The sequence below is a fragment of the Tachyglossus aculeatus genome, chromosome 3, assembly GCF_015852505.1.
Source record: "Tachyglossus aculeatus isolate mTacAcu1 chromosome 3, mTacAcu1.pri, whole genome shotgun sequence".
NCBI lineage: Eukaryota > Metazoa > Chordata > Mammalia > Monotremata > Tachyglossidae > Tachyglossus > Tachyglossus aculeatus.
In genome coordinates, this window is record NC_052068.1 from 63,517,338 (window position 1) to 63,537,351 (window position 20,014).

Genomic DNA, 20,014 nt, shown 5'->3' on the forward strand with positions numbered 1-20,014 from the left:
CTGGGGATGGAAGCTAGATTGGAGAGAGTCAAAGAGAGAATCGGAGAAGAGGAAATTGAAACAGCAGGTTCAGAAAACTCACTCAAGGAATTAGGAGAGGAATAATAAGGAGACGGGGAATAAGGAGACGGGGTGATAATTAGAGAGAGCCATGGGATCAAAGGAGGCTTTTTTTTTTTTAGGATGGGGAAACATGGGCATGTTTGAAAGCAGTGGAAAAGAAGCCAGGAGTGTGAGCAGTTGAAGATGGCAGTGAGTAATGTGTACTACATTTTTCTCAACCAGGGCTGGCCTGCTTGCTACCCAAAATTAAATCCATTATTTTATCTTTCCCTGGCACAGATGAGATGTTCCAGAAAGTTATTTAACCAATCCAAAACACTTATCTCAAAGAGTTACTTGGCCAAGCCATTTAATGGAAATTGAAATTTTCTTGCTCACTTTCATCCAGATTATGGCACCGAGATGGTCTCTCAAGCTACGGAGGTGAGTTGGGAGAAAAGCCTCAGAAACTGAGAGAGTTAGAAACTCACCCCTGAGGACCTCCTACCCACAAGGAACCTTCTCCTTCTCTTTTCCCAATCCTCCCCTGTGACTGGTTGTTTTCCAGGTGGAGTCCCAGCCTAAATACCTGGTATTTAAGCGGATAAGCAGAAGTAATATGATCTAGTGGACAGAGCACAGGGCTGGGAGTCAGGAGATGTGAGTTCCAATCCTGGCTCTGCCCAAGGCAAATCACTATCTTCTTGGTCCCTCAGTGCTCTGCCACAGTAAGTGCTCAATCCGTGCTATCAACAAAGACTCAGCTAGGGCATGTGAAGGACAGGTTCATTCATTCAATCGTATTTACTGAGCGTTTACTGTGGGCAGAGCACTGTAGTAAGCGCTTGGGAAGTACAAGTCGGCCGGTTCAGCAGGAATCCTGACAAATGTGGGTGGTGAAAACTGTAGTGGCTACCTAGGCAGCTATCTTGGCATCTACCTATTAGTATATTAGTACTATTGCAGCACTGACACTAGGCTGAGCTCCCAATAATTCTAAATAGGTTTTGCATGTAACGGCACTGCACGCACTTCACAATACACTTCAACATCCATCCGCCTATCTCTTGTTGCCCTGACTGCCCCAGCTGGAACATGACCAGCTTGGATGACGGCACATTGCGAGTGGTGGTAATAATAATAATAATAATGATATTTGTTAAACCCTATGTGACAAGCACCGTTCTGAGAGCTGGTACTGCACAAACCAGAGGCACCTCATTTCCACCCCATGGCTTAGCCTCAAAGCTTTTTTTGACTGGACTGCGTAATCTGTATTTAGGATGGGAGACTATTACCATAACACAGGAATATTAGGGCATTGCACTTGTGTCAAGAAAACCTCCATAGTTGGAAAAGGAAGGAAAAGCCCTAGGGCAGCAGTGCCAGGGGTACTGGCCCCACTGAATTTTCAAATAACTGATCAGCAATAAAGTTTTAAATTCTTAGATTACATGATTGGTGGTTAAGTATAGAGAAGTATACTGTAGAGAGTATACTCTATATACTGTATAGAGAAGTGGTTAAGTATAGAGAAGCAGCGTGGCTCAGTGGAAAGAGCCCGGGCTTTGGAGTCAGAGGTCACAGGTTCAAATTCCGGCTCCACCAATTGTCAGCTGGGTGACTTTGGGCAAGTCACTTCACTTCTCTGTGCCTCAGTTACCTCATCTGTAAAATGGGGATTAAGACAGAGCCCCACGTGGGACCTGATCACCTTGTATCCCCCCAGTGCTTAGAACAGTGCTTTGCACATAGTAAGCGTTTAACAAATACCATCATCATTATTATTATAGCCAGGAATAACTACATGCCCATATGCTCTTTATTGGACGCCCAAATTCCTCATTTTATAGGTTTGCTTAAAATGGGGATTTAACATCTGTTTTCCCATCACAGACTTTGAGTCCCATATGGGAAAGGGATTGTGTCTGATGTGATTTTTTTTTTCAATCCTCCAGTGTTTCATTCATTCAATCGTACTGAGCGCTTACTGTGTGCAGAGCACTGTACTAAGCGCTTGGGTTTGGTACATAGGAAGCATCTAACATTTCACAGTTATTACAACAGATTTGGATAATTGCAGGCTCAACCCTGTCTCCTAAAAGAGATACCCAGATAACCTATGTAATCCCCAGAGAACTACCACAAGGGCCAGGGGGCCCCCCCACAACAGATTCCACACTGCTTTCCTGAAATCTGATAAACATTTCCCCGCCAATGCCACCCTGTTGGCTACTTTCCATGCCTCCGACACAGGCTCTGACCCATGACGTTGTGGGCAGGGAATGTCTCTTGTTTACTGTTGTATTGTACTTTCCCAAGTGCTTAGCATAGTGCTCTGCAGACAGTAAGCGCTCCATAAATATGACTGAATGAATGAATAAATCAAAGTGGACCACAGCAGCAGTGAGAACTTGCAAAGCTTCAGGGTTGCCCTGGTACCTGGCAGGGATGAGGAGTCCTGAGGGAGGACTGCGGTGCCAATTAGGGCTCAGTGGCATTATGGAACTAAGCAACATCGGTGAAGCAATAATAATAATAATAATAATAATGATGATGATGGCATTTGTTAAGCACTTACTATGTGCGAGGCACTGTTCTAAGCAATGTGGCCTGGGTTCTAATCCCAGATCTGCCGCTTATCTGCTAGGTGATCTTGGGCAAGTCACAATGTCTCTCTGTTTCCTCATCTGTAAAATGAGAATTATTAAACTGTTTTCTCTCCCTGCTTAATCAATCAATCATATTTATTGAGCGCTTACTGTGTGCAGAGCACTGTACTAAGCGCTTGGGAAGTACAAGTTGGCAACATATACAGACAGTCCCTACCCAACAGTGGGCTCACAGTCTAAAAGGGGGAGACAGAGAACAAAACCAAACACACTAACAAAATAAAATAGAATAGATATGTACAAGTAAAATAAATAAATAAATAGAGTAATAAATATGTACAAACATATATACATATATACAGGTACTGTGGGGAAGGGAAGGAGGTAAGATGGGGGGATGGAGAGAGGGACGAGGGGGAGAGGAAGGAAGGGGCTCAAGACTATGCAAATGCTTAATCTTGGAATGCCATGTAGGACAGGAATGATATCTGACATATCTACCTCAGCATTTAGCACATAACAATACCACTATTTATAACATCAGCCCAAAGGTGGCAATAAGTACCAGAAAACAAGATTTTTTTCTTAAAAGGGGAACACCTCTCCCTCCAAACAAATTTTATTGCATTTTCCAATCTCAAGTTCTTTGTTTCTTAAATAGGGCATTGATTAGAAAATCCCTAACATTCAAGAAGATCTAAGGTTGGCGTGGTTCAGTGGAAAGAGCATGGGCTTTGGAGTCAGAGGTCAAGGGTTCAAATCCCCGATCCGCCAATTGTCAGCTGTGTGACTTTGGGCAAGTCACTAACTTGTACTTCCCAAGCGCTTAGTATAGTGCTCTGCACACAGTAACTGCTCAATAAATACGATTGAATGAACTTTGCTTCTCTGTGCCTCAGTTCCCTCATCTGTAAAATGGGGATTAAGACTGAGCCCCATGTGGGACAACCAGATTACCTTGTATCTACCCCAGTTCATAGAACAGTGCTTGGCACATAGTAAACGCTTAAATTCCATTAAAAAAAAGGTTATGAGTGAAACTGGGGGAGGATGGAGGAGACATTCACATTTGTTTGACTGTAAATCACCACTAAGCAGGAAACTTTTTAGCCACCTCATTAGGAGGCATGTGAAACTGCATTAGAAATTTACTGGGGAAATTTACCACTAAATTTATTAGCTCTGAAGCAGAAAAGTAAGTAGTATCCCTGATGAACCAAACTTGATTTTGATGGCTATTGTCCACACACCACCCAACTGTACTCACAGTAATACAATTTAGATTTATGACATCCTTCACTGAAATTAAAGTCCTTAAGTGAATTATGGAATTATAGAATTATAATGCTAAGCAGATATCACCCTGATTCATTGTTCAATCAACTTAATCCTGCAATGAAGACTAAGTCAATATGATAATGCAAATCTTTTAATTGATTATGCAGATACCCTCTTAATTGAAAGAAATGAGATTTCAGGACTCAGTGTATGCCAAAAAATGAACCATGAAATGCCAAACAACTAAATTAAAGCTAGGAACATTTACAAAGGTGGTAGAAATTCAACTCTTTAAAATAAAGCAGGCACACAGTCAAGTTGTCAGAGCAGTACATAATACAATTTTACAAGCGCCAACAGCTGAAAGCTCCAAGTTTAACACAGATAGGAACAGGAGTTAAAATACAAAAATATGGAATAGTTCCATGCACTCTGCCTACCCTCTGAATAAGGTTAAAAGCCAGTTGCCAAACTAAGCAGCCTCTAGCAAAGAAACTGATTATTTTTGCCGTTACTTCAGAATTACACAAGCACATCTTAAAATGGTGGAAGACCGACTAAAAGCTTTAATTAGGATTTCCATTATTTGAAAGGTTTCCCCTCAATTTATTTTGTGGTAAAACTACACCAATGCCAAAATAGGACCCTTTCAAGTTGAGCCATGCATGAGCTGACTAGGGGAAACTGAAGTTGAACCCCAGGAGTGAGAGAGGATTTGTGGTAAGAATTGAACAGATAAAACAGGTGTTGGGTGGGGACACTAAAGCTCCCCAATAATCAGCTGTATTGAGTGCTTCCTGCGTGCAGAGCACTGTATTAAGCACCTGGGAGAGTACAATACAAGGGAATTAGCACTACAATAGAAGTCCTCCCAACTTACTGGAGGTTGCATTTCTTCTGGCTCCGTTTCAGCTCAACTGGAAGTAGGAAGCAAAAGCCTCCAGCCCAAGCAGCCTCACCCTTTAACACCTCAGTCAGAGGTTTGAACAGGGCTCTAATTTTTAACTAATAGCAGCACTTGTTGAGCATTCACTTGCAGTGCACTGTACTAGGTGCTTAGGAAGTACAGAGGAAAAAAAAAAAAAAGTCGTGACATTGCCTGGCCAAGAGAAGTTTACACTCTAACAAGGGCACACAACAGAAAAAAATATACAAGCAATTAAGAATCTTTGCAGAAATAAGGACGGGTATGCACACGTACAAAGTCTTTTTGTAATACAAGCCTTCTTTTAGGATTCTTTGGGATTGCCTCTGTTCATTTTTACTAAGAGCACTGCTAAATTGGCAAATCCATACTTCAATATCCACAAAACCTTCCCCGCCCGCACTGTACTCCTGCTTTTAAAAAAAGAACGCTTGTACATGCTAATAAACTTTCAGAGATTTCATTTAGGCCTCAAACTGATAAAAAATTTTTTGCTTCCTGAAAAATAAATCCAAGTTTATTGCGTTCCCCCCCCCCAAACACAGGTTACTTAAAGACACTGAAATTTTCCCATACACTGCCAGCTTAGCTGATCTGCAATTGTCTCGGTCACTCGATCTGTAATGTGATTTTCAGGAGTTAGGTTCAATTCCGCATTTATTGTATTGAAGGAACGTTTTACTAGCTTTCCAGCTCATTAGCTACAAACTACTAAAATTCCAAATAAAGAGCTGGCAACTTAAAACTTGTCAATAGGAACGTATACATTACCTTTTCTGCATAAATAGGAATGTCATGAAATGGAGATATGTATTGTCCTTTTTCATTTTCTGAAAAACAAACCAGAGAAACTAGTGAAGTAGTCAGTTAGCATTCTGAAGTAAGTCATCTGAAAATTAAAAGTGATCTCCCTTAACACAAAAAGTTTCCACTGAGTTTAGGAAGACTGAAAAGCAAGTGTGCCCATAACAATTTCCACTTAATTTCTGGAAGACTGAAAAATCCACATAGCTAAAATGTGCAAAAAAAGTACAAAATACTCCGACGGCACTTGATAACATACATCAACATCAGAAGATAATTACATTTAACATAACTTGTTTTAGATACCCAAAACACTGTTAAAGCTTCAAGTTGTTCAGACCAGCCTCGTATCTAAAGTGTGCACAATTCCAAAATTCACACAATGACATTAGGGATTGCAGGAAGTGGGGGGAAAAAAAACCCTTATGTGGCTACATTATCATCATCAATCGTATTTATTGAGCGCTTACTATGTGCAGAGCACTGTACTAAGCGCTTGGGAAGTACAAAGTACATTATGGCTTCTCTTACTCAAAAAAAGGCTCAAAGTCCCAGAGCCTTGTTGAAGGATCATTGCCATGGAGATAAAACCACCCCAAATAATATTTTCAGGACAGTCAAACTGCTGTGGAAGTAAAGTTCAATCATATTTTTCCAAAAATTGCTGGATTTCTTATCTTCCCTTGAAAGAAATGCTTAAGTGTGCCCTTCACCATACCTATTTCATTCAATTGTATTTATTGAGTGCTTACTGTATGCACAGTACTGTATTAAGCGCTTGGAAAGTACAATTCGGCAACAGAGACAATCCCTACCCAACGGGCTATGCTGTACTGTAATAATAATAACAATTAATAATTATGGTATTTGTTAAGCGCTTACTATGCAGCGTGGCTTAATGGAAAATATACAGGCTTGGGAGTCAGGTCATGGGTTCTAATCCCAACTCCGCCGCGTGACCTTGGGCTAGTCACTTAACTTCTCTGGGCCTCAGTTACCTCACCTGTAAAATGGGGATGAAGACTGTGAGCCCCACGTGGGACAACCTGATTACCTTGTACCTACCCCAGTGCTTAGAACAGTGCTTGGCACATAGTAAGCACTTAACAAACACCAACATTATTATTATTATTATTATTATGTGACAAGCACTGTTCTAAGCGCTCGTGTAAAAAAATAAAATAAAATAATGATGGCATTTGTTAAGCACTTACTATGTGCACAGCACTGTTCTAAGCGCTGGGGGGGGATACAAAGTGATCAACTTGTCCCACATGGGGCTCACAGTCTTAATCCCCATTTTCCAGATGAGGTAACTGAGGCTCAGAGAAGTTAAGTGACTTGCCCAAGGTCACACAGCAGACATGTGGCGGAGTCTGGTGTAGATATAAGGTAATCAGGTTGTCCCACATGAGGCTCACAGACTTAATCTCCATTTTCCAGGTGAGGTAACTGAGGCACGGAGAAGTTAAGTGACTTCATCATCATCATCAATCGTATTTATTGAGCGCTTACTATGTGCAGAGCACTGTACTAAGCGCTTGGGAAGTACAAATTGGCAACATCTAGAGACAGTCCCTACCCAACAGTGGGCTCACAGTCTAAAAGGGGGAGACAGAGAACAAACCAAACATACTAACACAATAAAATAAATAGAATAGATATGTACAAATAAAATAGAGTAATAAATATGTACAAACTTGCCCAAAGTCACACAGCTGATAAGTGGCGGAGCCGGGATTAGAACCACTAATCCCACTAGGCCATGCTGCTTCTCTGTACTGACATTCCCTAGGGTGTGTCTGGACAGAATTCCTTCAAGATAAGGTAAAACAAGGAAATGTAACAGAAAGTGAACAAAGTGAAAGGTAAGCCTCCTCAAAGCCTGTTCCCCAAACCCAAAAAAGCCCGTTTGAACTGGCCAAGCTATTGAGGCTGCTCCTACCAACAGGAAGCACGGAAGGTGGAGGGGTGGGGAAGAAAAAAAAACTAAATAAAGGGGGGATTGTCCATACCAATCCCAGAATGGGCTAAAAACCCAGAGCCTGGGTAGAACCAGTGACTCTCAAGAGTCCCCTATTTGGGGAGTAGGCCTGAAGCCTATGGATTAGAGTCCTTTTAGACTCTAAAGGATCACAGTCCTTTTAGACTGTGAGCCCACTGTTGGGTAGGGACTGTCTCTATATGTTGCCAATTTGTACTTCCCAAGCGCTTAGTACAGTGCTCTGCACATAGTAAGCGCTCAATAAATACGATTGATGATGATGATTAGACTTGTGTGGGGCTCTATAGGGGACTACACTTCAGAACTCAGGTCGGCTGAGGTGGGATTGCGCTTAGTACAGTGCTCTGCACACAGTAAGCGCTCAATAAATACGACTGAATGAATGAATGATTGATTGGCGACAAGGACCAATATTTACTGAGCACCTAGTGAACGTGGGCCACTGAACTAAGTGCTTGGGAGAGTGAAACCGACCCAAAGGCATTTTTAAAAAAAATCTAACTCGATCCCCAGGGCCATCTTGGAATTAAAAGCAAAATTCTTGCGTTGGTTCCAGAACTAGCATGGGGCTGGTGTGGACCAGAACAGGTCCACTCGAATTGTCCTGATCCAGCCCCACATTCCTTGAATTGGACTGGCATCTTCTAGACTGTAAGCCCACTGTTGGGTAGGGACTGTCTCTATATGTTGCCAACTTGTACTTCCCAAGCGCTTAGTACAGTGATCTGCACACAGTAAGCGCTCAATAAATACGATTGATTGATTGATCCAAAACCCCTTAGGAGTACGTGATCATCTGACTCCCTCGAGTGGCTCTCATCCTACAAAGAAAACAGGAACACACCAAGTGCATCTGTGGGAGAAAATCTGATGAGAAAACCATTTTTGGAGAAGGCTTTACTACTTCTGTACCTTTAGGAATTATATCACCAAACCCCCAAAGGTAACAATCTGGCACATATTTTGAAGCCATGCATGCCTTCAAAAGCCGTAGAAACTCAGACACCAGCTTGTTCCTTTCAGAACGTAACACATCCTACCTAGGAAGTTATTTCAAGCGCTGGGAGCGAATAATCCTGCTTTCCATAACTCTACAGAGCTCCGTTGGGGGGGGTGTTCTTAGAACTAGTTTTATTTATAAACAATTCCATCCGCTGAATGCTATAAACACCACCATTACAAAAGAAGTCTCGAAAGAGCCCAGAAAGAACAGATGAGCCTTGGTTCGTGGCCCGAATCGGCCCAAAGGAACTGACTAAAGTGCTAATCGCTTGTATAATACCACTCTCAATCAAGCAATGGTATCGACTATTTATTGTGTGCAGAGCACTGAACTGTTTGGGAAAACACAAGTTGATAGGCATGTTTCCCTGCCCAGAATGAGTTTACAGTCTAGAGGGAGATATAGACATTAATATAATTTATGGCTACGTACATAAGTGCTATGGGACTGAGAGCAGGGTGAATATCAAATGCACAGAGCGTACAGATTATTATTATTATTACGGTATTTATTAAGCGCTCAGTGCATGCATGACGCAGAAGAGAGGGGAAGCTGGGTTTAATTGGGGAAGGCCTTTTGGAGATGTGAACTTAATAAGGCTTTGAAGGTGGGGAGAGTGGGTGGTCTGGCCAGTATGGAGGGGGAGAGAGTTCCAGGCCAGAGGGAGGACATGAGAAAGGGGTCAGTAGAAAGATAGTTGGGATCGGGGCAAGTGAGCAAGCTGGCACTGGAGGGGCAAAGTGTGCAGGCTGGACTGTAGTAGGTGATGGGTGAGTAACGTAAGAGGGGGCAAGCTGATTGAGTGCTTTAAAGCTGATGGTATGCAGTTTATTTGAAGTGGAGATGGATGGGCATCCACTGGAGGTTCCTGAGGAGTGGAGAGACATGGATCAAAGCTTTGGGCTTTTTTTGTGTGTAGAAAAAATAATCCAGGCAGCAGAGTCAAGTATGGACTGAAGAGGGGAGAGACGGGAGGCAGGGAGGTCAGTGAGGAGGCAGATGCGTACACGGAAGTGGAGATGGATGGGCAACCACTAGAGGTTCTTGAGGAGTGGAGAGACATGGATCAAAGCTTTGGGCTTTTTTTGTGTGTAGAAAAAATAATCCAGGCAGCAGAGTCAAGTATGGACTGAAGAGGGGAGAGACGGGAGGCAGGGAGGTCAGTGAGGAGGCAGATGCGTTTATGTGCGCTCCTCATTCCTGCCGATCAGTTCTATATGTTGCCAACTTGTACTTCCCAAGCGCTTAGTACAGTGCTCTGCACACAGTAAGCGCTCAATAAATACGATTGATTGATTGATCTGGTGGGGGGGGGTCACAGTCTTAATCCCCATTTTCCAGAAGAGGTAACTGAGGCACAGAGAAGTGAAGTGACTTGCCCACACAGCTGGCAAGCGGCAGAGCCGGGATTTGCGCTCAATAAATACGATTGAATTAGCTTGTCTCTACCCCAGCGCTTAAAGAATAGTGCCTGGCACATAGTAAGCGCTTAACGTGTGCATTTAGCCTTAATTCTATTTGTTCTGATGACTTGACGCCTGTCCACATGTTTCGTTTTGTTGTCCGTCTCCCCCGTCTAGACTGTGAGCCCATTGTTGGGTAGGGACCGTCTCTATGTGTTGCCAACTTGTACTTCCCAAGCGCTTAGTACAGTGCTGTGCACACAGCAAGCGCTCAATAAATACGACTGAATGAATGAATCATATTCCCACTGAGCCGATACGCAATGAGCGAGTGGTTGAGCAGAAGTGCAACACACTGCTCTGTGTAGTCTTTGTGCATGTTAGCCAGCTACAAGCAGAACCGGGACTAAACCTGCATCTCCTGATGCCCAGAACAACCACCTTTCAATAGAGACCACTGATTGATTGATTCCACTGGACCACCCATGGTGACGATATGGCTAGATACTTCATCTGTCACTGTAAAGGCTTCTTTAAAATAAGAATTCTACACCTTCTAGATTGAGGAACCCAAGTATTCCTAAATGTTGGTGATTCACATTTTTCCTTAAGTTTCTTTATTACGCCATCATCCACCCCCCTTTCTATGGAGGAACCTTTGAACCCAAGTCTTGAACTACTGATTAAAGTTTTTTGGTTCACTTTTTAAATTACAAGAGAAGAACTGATCTCCTGCATCCACGCCATTCCTTTGGAGAACTAATTCACTTCCTCTACGCAGATGATTCCCAAATCTCCCTCCCAAACCCAACCTCTCCTCCTCTGCAGTCTCGCATTTCCTCCTGCCTTCAGGACATCTCTACTTGGGTGCTCCACCAACATGTCAAACTAAACATGTCCAAAACTCATCCTCCCACCCAAATCCTGTCCTCCCCTGCCTTTCTACTCTGTTAGTGTACTCTAAGTGTGTAGTACAGTGCTCTGCACACAGTAAGTGCTCAATAAATGATTGTTTAACTTGCTATTACTGCAGACAACACTATCCTGTACAGTTCAGTATTCTAAATTTATAATTGCCTTTCCTCACCCTTTCACTCACTGTTACTTCTTACCTGGAATCTTTAGTTTTGTTTTCCCAATTCCATTCCCCCACAGTCTCTCCCTCAGCCCACCCTCTTTTCCTCTTCCATTCATTCATTCAATATTTACTGAGCGCTTACTGTGTGCAGAGCACTGTACTAAGAGCTTGGGAAGTACAAGTCGGCAACACAAAACCAAAAAACCCTCCCAAAAAACCTTTTCTGGGTTCACTAGGCCCAGTCTAGATTTAAGCCTGAGGTATGGTCACAAGCATTTGATTTGACTTCTTCTAGACTGTGAGCCCACTGTTGGGTAGGGACCGTCCCTATATGTTGTCAACTTGTACTTACCAAGCGCTTAGTACAGTGCTCTGCACACAGTAAGCGCTCAATAAATGATTGATTGATTGATTTGAGCTCCCAAAGCACCCCTCTGGTTCATTCATTCAATCGTATTTATTGAGCGCTTACTGTGTGCGAAGCACTGTACTAAGCGCTTGAGAAGTACAAGTTGGAAACATATAGAGACGGTCCCTACCCAACAACAAGCTCACGGTCTAGAGGGGGAGACAGACATTAATGCAAATAGATAAAACAATCAATTACAGATATATACAGATAGATACATATGTGCTGTGGGGAGTCATTCATTCAGTCGTTGCCTGGGAATATTCAAAGAGATTAGACAGATCCTTTCAATTAGTCAATGGCACTTATTGAGCGCTTACTGTGTGCAGAGTCCTATATTAAGTGCCTGTTTCAAGCATTTTACAGTCTAATAGAGAAAGGTTTTTGCCAACTTAAGAGGGACCAAAAAATTAGGACAACTAAAAGCAAGGACTGCAAGGAGCTGGCTCTGAACCAACTTAGGCTCTAGCAAAAAAAAAAAAAAAAAAAAGGGGGGGTGGGCAAAAATCAGCTGAATTGTCACCTACTAGATAACTCCAGCACAAGGTGAAAATTTGGCATTTTTGCTTAGTCTTATTTCCTCCTTTGAGGGACTAAACAGAACGATTTGCACAGGAGAGGGGTAGGCTAGGCCTTGGTTTTACTCGCACAAATCACTTTGCCCCAAAGGGCAGTTCAGAAACAACCTTCTGGGTATCAAAATCCTAAACTGAGCTGAGATTGGAAGACAATCTTCTTTGCATTAAAGAGGTTTCCTAGGGTGACTCGGGGTTTCGTTTTTAGACTTTAAACCCCACACCTTCTGCTTCAGCAGCTACGGATGGGAAAGTACCCGGAAGCACATCGGAGCAGCGTGGCACCGGAGTCGGGTCAAACTCCGGAAAAGCAGCACGGCCCTGGGAGCCAGAAGACCTGGGTTCTAATCCCAGCTCTGCCACTTCATTCATTCAGTCGTATTTGAGCGCTTACTGGGTGCGGAGCACCGTACTAAGCGCATGGGAGTATAGAGTACAACAATAAGCAGACATTCCCTGCCCGCATCGAGCTTACAATCTATAGAGGTCTGTACTTGTCTCTGCCACTTGTCTGCTGGGTGACCTAGTGGGAGGGACAAGGAGTCAGAGAACGTGGGTTCTAATAATAATAATAATAATAATAATAATAGCATTTATCAAGTGCTTACTAAGTGCAAAGCATTGTTAATAATAATGGCATTTATTAAGCACTTACTAAGTGCAAAGCACTGTTCTAAGCGCTGGGGAGGTTCCAAGGTGATCAGGTTGCTCCAAGGGTGCTCACAGTCTTAATCCCCATTTTACAGATGAGGTAACTGAGGCACAGAGAAGTTAAGTGACTTACCCGAAGTCACACAGCTGACAAGTGGCGGAGCCGGGATTTGAACCCCTGACCTCTGACTCCAAAGCCCGGGCTCTTTCCACTGAGCCACGCTGCTTCTAATCCCAGCTCCACCACTTGACTGCTGTGTGACCTTGGGCAAGTCACTTAATTCTCTGTGCCTCGGTTACCTCACCTGTAAAATGGGGATGAAGACTGTGAGCTCCAAGTGGGACAACCTGATTATTACCTTGTATTTATCCCAGCGCTTAGAACAGTGCTTGATCTTGTTTTAACATCAGTTCTCCCCCACCTCTAGACTGTGAAACCGTTCTGGGCAGGGACTGTCTCTCTTTATTGCTGCATCGTAAGGAGCCCACATTGATCATGTGAAGCAGAGGAGAAGCAGCGTGGCTCAGTGGAAAGATCCCGGGCTTTGGAGTCAGAGGTCATGGGTTCAAATCCCAGCTCAGCTACTTGTCAGCTGTGTGACTTTGGGCAAGTCACTTCACTTCTCTGGGCCTCAGTTACCTCATCTGTAAAATGGGGATTAAGACTGTGAGCCCCATGTGGGACAACCTGATCACCTTGTAACCTCCCCAGCGCTTAGAACGGTGCTTTGCACATAGTAAGCGCTTAATAAATACCATTATTGTTATTATTATTATTATTCTCTGGGCCTCAGTTATCTCATCTGTAAAATGGGGATTAAGACTGTGAGCCCCATGTGGGACAACCTGATCACCTTATAAACTCCCCAGCACTTAGAACAGTGCTTTGCACATAGTAAGCACTAAATACCATTATTATTATTATTATTCTCTGGGCCTCAGTTATCTCATCTGTAAAATGGAGATTAAGACTGTGAGCCCTATGTGAGACAACCTGACCACCTTGTAACCTCCCCAGCGCTTAGAACAATGCTTTGCACATAGTAAGCGCTTAATAAATACCATTATTATTATTTCCAAGTGCTTAGTACAGTGCTCTGCACACAGTAAACCTTCAATCAATACGATTGAATGAATAATAATGATGGCATTTATTAAGCGCTTACTATGTGCAAAGCACTGTTCTAAGCACTGGATGAATGAATACTTGGCATGTAGTAAGCGCTTCACAAATACCATTTTTTCCTCTCTGTGCCTCAGTTTCCTCATGTGTAAAAGGGGGAATACCTGTTTTCCCTCCTATTTAGACTGTAAGCCCCATGTGGGACAGGGACCGTGTCAGACCTAATTAACTTGGATCTACCCCAGTGCTTAAAACAGTGTTAGACATACAAAAAGGGCTCAGATACCATAAAAACCAAAACCAAAACCAAATAGGGTCCGGGCTGCACTAGGCGGAAGAGGGAGAAGAGGGGGAAGAGGGGGAAGAGGGGGAAGAGGGAGGAGAGGGAGGAGAGGGAGGAGAGGGAGGAGAGGGAGGAGAGGGAGGAGAGGGAGGAGAGGGAGGAGAGGGAGGAGAGGGAGGAGAGGGAGGAGAGGGAGGAGAGGGAGGAGAGGGAGGAGAGAATTGGGTGGCGAAGGCCAACTCTGGACTGATAAAATGGGAAATTAGTACGCAGAGCCGGGGTCTAAAGCCAGAGAAGCAGTGTGACCTTGGGAAAGTCACTTACTTCTCTGTGCCTCACTCGCCTCATCTGCCTTGCACATAGTAAGCGCTTAATAAATGCCATGATTATTATTATTATTATTATTATTATCTGTAAAATGGGGATGAAGACAGTGAACCCCACGTGGGACAACCTGATTACCTTCGATCCACCCCAGCGCTTTAGAACAGTGCTTGGCACACAGTAAGCGCTTAACCAATACCATCCTTATGAGAAGCAGCATGGCTTGGGAATCAGAGGCTGCGGGTTCTAATCCGCCTAGTCTGCTGTGTGACCTTGGGCAAGCCACGACTTCTCTGGGCCTCGGTCCCTCGTTGAGTAGGGACCGTCCCCATACGTTGCCGACTTGTAGTTCCCAAGCGCTTAGTCCAGTGCTCTGCACACAGTCGGCGCTCAATCAGTACGACTGAACGAATCTGTAAAATGGGGCTGAAGACCGTGAGCCCCATGTGGGGCAACCTGCTGAGGTTGTATCTGCCCCAGCGCCTAAAACAGTGATTGGCACATAGCAAGGGCGTGGCTCAGTGGAAAAAGCCGGAGCTTGGGAGTCACAGGTCATGGGTTCTAATCCCGGCTCCGCCACTTGTCAGCTGTGTGACCTTGGGCAAGTCACTTCCCTGAGCCTCAGTGACCTCATCTGTAAAACGGGCATGAAGACTGGGAGTCCCACGTGGGACAACCTGATGATCTTGTATCTCCCCCAGTGCTTAGAACAGCGCTCGGCATTCATTCATTCAATCGTATTTTTTTGAGTGCTTACTGTGTGCAAAGCACTGTACTAAGCGCTTGGGAAGTACAAGTTGGCAACATATAGAGACGGTCCCTACCCAACAACGGGCTCACTGTCTAGAGTAAGCGCTTAAATACCATCATTATTATTAAGGGCTAACAAACACAGCGCGGCTCAGTGGAAAGAGCCTGGGCTTTGGAGTCAGAGGTCAGGGGTTCAAATCCCGGCTCCACCAATTGTCAGCTGTGTGACTTTGGGCAAGTCACTTCACTTCTCTGGGCCTCAGTTACCTCATCTGGAAAACGGGGATAAGACTGTGAGCCCCCCCGTGGGACAACCTGATCAACTTGTAACCTCCCCAGCGCTTAGAACAGCGCTTTGCACATAGTAAGAGCTTATTAAATGCCATTATTATTATTACTAAATATTCTGATTATTGTTGGCTGCCCACCACGAGGTCCCAGGCTAAGGGGGAGAAGCCCCTGTGAGCACGTGGCCACCGGGGAGAGGGCAGGGCCGCCCCCACCCCGACCCCCGGGACCGGCCGAGCGAATGAATATAATAATGATAGCATTTATTAATCAATCAATCAATCGTATTTATTGAGCGCTTACTATGTGCAGAACACTGTACTAAGCGCTTGGGAAGTACAAATTGGCAACACATAGAAACACTCCCTACCCAACAGTGGGCTCACAGTCTAAAAGGGGGAGACAGAGAACAGAACCAAACATACCAACAAAATAAATAGGATAGAAATGTACAAGTGAAATAAATAAATAGAGTAATAAATATGTACAACCATATATACATATATACAGGTGCTGTGGGGAAGGGAAGGAGGCAAGATGGGGGGATGGAGAGGGGGACGAGGGGGAGAGGAAGGAAGGGGCTCAGGAAGGGGCACATTTATTAAGCGCTTACTATCCCGCCTCTGCCCCATGTCTGCTGTGTGACCTTGGGCAAGTCACTTAACTTCTCTGAGCCTCAGTTCCCTCATCTGGAAAATGGGGATTAAGACTGTGAGCCCCCCGTGGTACAAACTGATCACCTTGTATCCCCCCAGCGCTTAGAACAATGCTTTGCACATAGTAAGCGCTTAACAAATGCCAACATTATTATTATTATTATTATTATTATTATTATTATTATTATTATTATTATGTGCCAGGCAGTGTTCTAAGGGCTGGGGAGGTTACAAGGTGATCAGGTTGTCCCACGTGGGACTCACAGTCTTAATTCCCATTTTACATTCATTCATTCATTCGCATTTATTGAGCGCTTACTATGTGCAGAGCACTGTACTAAGCGCTTGGGAAGCACAAGTCGGCAACATATAGAGGCGGTCCCTACCCAACAACGGCCTCACAGTCTAGAAGGGAGAGACAGACGATACCACAAAACACGTAGACGGGTGCACAGGTTACAGATGAGGTCACTGAGGCCCAGAGAATCAATCAATCGTATTTATTGAGCGCTTACTGTGTGCAGAGCACTGGACTAAGCGCTTGGGAAGGACAAGCTGAAGTGAAGTGACTTGCCCTGAAGCAGCGTGACTCGGCGGAAAGAGCCCGGGCTTGGGAGTCGGAGATCATGGGTTCAAATCCCTGCTCCGCCACTCAGTAATAATAATGATGATGGCATTTATTAAGCGCTTACTATGTGCAAAGCACTGTTCTAAGCGCTGGGGAGGTTACAAGGCGATCAGGTTGTCCCACACGGGGGGCTCACAGTCTTAATCCCCATTTTCCAGATGAGGGAACTGAGGCCCAGGGAAATGAAGTGACTTGCCCTGAAGCAGCATGACTCAGTGGAAAGAGCCCGGGCTTGGGAGTTGGAGGTCATGGATTCAAATTCCTGCTCCGCCACTCAGTAGTAATAATAATGATGGTATTTATTAAGCGCCTACTATGTGCAAGGCACTGTTCTAAACGCCGGGGAGGTTACAAGGTGATCAGGTTGTCCCACGTGGGGCTCACAGTCTTAATCCCCATTTTCCAGATGAGGTAACTGAGGCCCAGAGAATAATAATGATAATAATAATGGCATTTATTAAGCGCTTACTATGTGCAAAGCACTGTTCTAAGCACTGGGGAGGTTTACAAGGTGATCAGGTTGTCCCACGGGGGGCTCACAGTCTTAATCCCCATTTTACAGATGAGGTAGCAGGCCCAGAGAAGTGAAGTGACTTGCCCAAAGTCACACAGCTGACAGTTGGTGGGGCCGGGATTTGAACCCACGACTTCAGACTCCAAAGCCCGGGCTCTTTCCACTGAGCCCCAATGCTTCTGTCAGCTGTGTGACTTGGGGCAAGTCACTTCATTCATTCAATCGTATTTATTGAGCGCTTACTATGTGCAGAGCACTGTACTAAGCGCTTGGGAAGGACACGTTGGCAACATCTAGAGACGGTCCCTACCCAACAGCGGGTCACAGTCTAGGAGGGGGAGACAGACAACAAAACAAAACATATTAACAAAATAGAATAAATATGTACAAGTAGAGTAATAAATCCATACAAACATATATACAGGTATACATATAAATATATAGTACAAGTATAAATGCAAATAGAATAAATATGTACAAACATATGTGCCTCAGTTACCTCATCTGTAAAATGGGGATTAAGGCTGTGAGCCCCCCGTGGGACAACCTGATCACCTTGTATCCTCCTCAGCGCTTAGAACAGCGCTTTGCACATAGTAAGCGCTTAATAAATGCCATCACCATTATTATTACTATTATTATTGACTTCTCTGGGCCTCAGTTCCCTCGTCTGGAAAACGGGGATGAAGACTGTGAGCCCCTGCCGTGGGACAACCCGATCACCTTGTATCCTCCTCAGCGCTTAGAACAGTGCTTTGCACATAGTAAGCGCTTAATAAACGCCATCACCATTATTATTACTATTATTATTGACTTCTCTGGGCCTCAGTTCCCTCGTCTGGAAAACGGGGATGAAGACTGGGAGCCCCCCGTGGGACAACCCGATCACCTTGCACCCTCCTCAGCGCTTAGAACAGTGCTTTGCACATAGTAAGCGCTTAATAAACGCCATCACCATTATTATTACTATTATTATTGACTTCTCTAGGCCTCAGTTCCCTCGTCTGGAAAACGGGGATGAAGACTGGGAGCTCCACGTGGGTCAACCCGCTAGCCTCGTAACTACCCCAGCGCTTAGAACAGTGCTTGGCACACAGTATGCGCTTAATAAATGCCATCGTTATTATGAATTGGCAGGGGCGGGATTGGAACCCACGACCTCTGACTCTCAAGCCTGGGCTCTTTCCCGTGGATGGAGGGAGGGATGGAGGGAGGGTGTGGGGTGGGTGGTCGGTCACTCACTGAGGAAGAGGCGATAGTCGAAGGTGTGTGGGGCGGCCCGCTCCTCGACGCTGTACCGGCTCATGGCGGCCCGGACCCCGCAGCAGCCCGTCAGCCAGCCGCCCCTCACCACGCCGCCACTCAGCACGCCGCCCGTCGGCGCCTGCGCACTGCCACACACACACCTTTCCCCCTCCAAGCCCTCGGCCCGCCCCTTTTATTACGCAGGCGCAGACCCCGCCCCGCCCCGCCCCGCCGCGCGCCTGCGCGCTGCCACCCAAGCCATCCCCCCTCCCACCCCCGTCCGCCCGCCCCGTCCCGCCCCGCCGCGCGCCTGCGCACTGCGCCCCCTCCGCCTCCCCACCCTCACCCCGCCCCCCCTCCCCCCTTCCCCCCTTCCCCCCCTTCCCCCTTCCCCCTTCCCCCTTCCCCCTTCCCCCCCTCCCCCCTCCCCCCTCCCCCCTCCCCCCTTCCCCCTTCCCCCCTCCCCCCCTCCCCCTTCCCCCTTCCCCCTTCCCCCTTCCCCCTTCCCCCTTCCCCCCTTCCCCCTTCCCCCCTCTTTCCCCTCTTCCCCCTCTTCCCCCTCTTCCCCCCTCTTCCCCCTCTTCCCCTCCTCTCCCTCCTCTCCCTCCTCTCCCTCCTCTCCCTCCTCTCCCTCTCAATCAATCAATCAATCGTATTTATTGAGCACCTACTATGTGCAGAGCACTGTACTAAGCGCTTGGGAAGTACAAGTTGGCAACATAGAGAGACAGTCCCTACCCAACAGTGGGCTCACAGTCTAAAAGGGGGAGACAGAGAACAAAACCAAACATACTAACAAAATAAAATAAATAGAATAGATATGTACAAATAAGATAAATAAATAAATAGAGTAAAAAATATGTACAAACATATATACATATATACAGGTGCAGTGGGGAAGGGAAGGAGGTAAGATGGGGGGATGGAGAGGGGGACGAGGGGGAGAGGAAGGAAGGGGCTCAGTCTGGGAAGGCCTCCTGGAGGAGGTGAGCTCCTCTCCTCTCCCCTCTCCTCTCCCTCTCCCCTCTCCCCTCTCCCCCCTCCTTCGTCTCCCTCCTCTCCCCCCTCCTCTCTCCTTCCTCTCCCCCCTCCTTCCTCTCCCCCCTCCTCTCCCCTCCCCCCCCCCCCGCCACCTTCCTCTCCCCCCCTTCCTCTCCCCTTCCTCTCCCCTCTCCCCCTCCTTCCTCCCCCTCTTCTCCTTCCTTTCCCCCTCCCCCTTCCTCTCCTCCTTCCTCTCCCCTCTCCCTTCTCTCCCCCTCCTCTCCCCTCTCCCTTCTCTCCCCGGCCACCCCGTCCTCCTCCTTCCTTTCCCTTCTCTCCCTCTTTCATTTTCATTCATTCAGTTGTATTTATTGAGCACTTACTGTGTGCAGTGCACTGTATTAAGCACTTGGGAAGTACAAATCGGCAATATACAG

General features: G+C 45.7%; 1 protein-coding gene across 1 annotated transcript in view; it reads right to left on the reverse strand.

The window, feature by feature from the left end:
• Positions 1–18,730, reverse strand: part of PPA1 (inorganic pyrophosphatase 1) — a 42,442-nt gene extending 23,712 nt beyond the window's left edge. The window contains exons 1-2 of the mRNA XM_038744069.1: positions 18,594–18,730; positions 5,629–5,687 (exon numbers count right to left, since the gene is read on the reverse strand). Coding sequence (XP_038599997.1) covers positions 5,629–5,687; positions 18,594–18,657 — 123 coding nt within the window. The 5' untranslated portion in view covers positions 18,658–18,730. The remainder of the gene's footprint in view (positions 1–5,628; positions 5,688–18,593) is intronic.
• Positions 18,731–20,014: the final 1,284 nt, after the last annotated feature.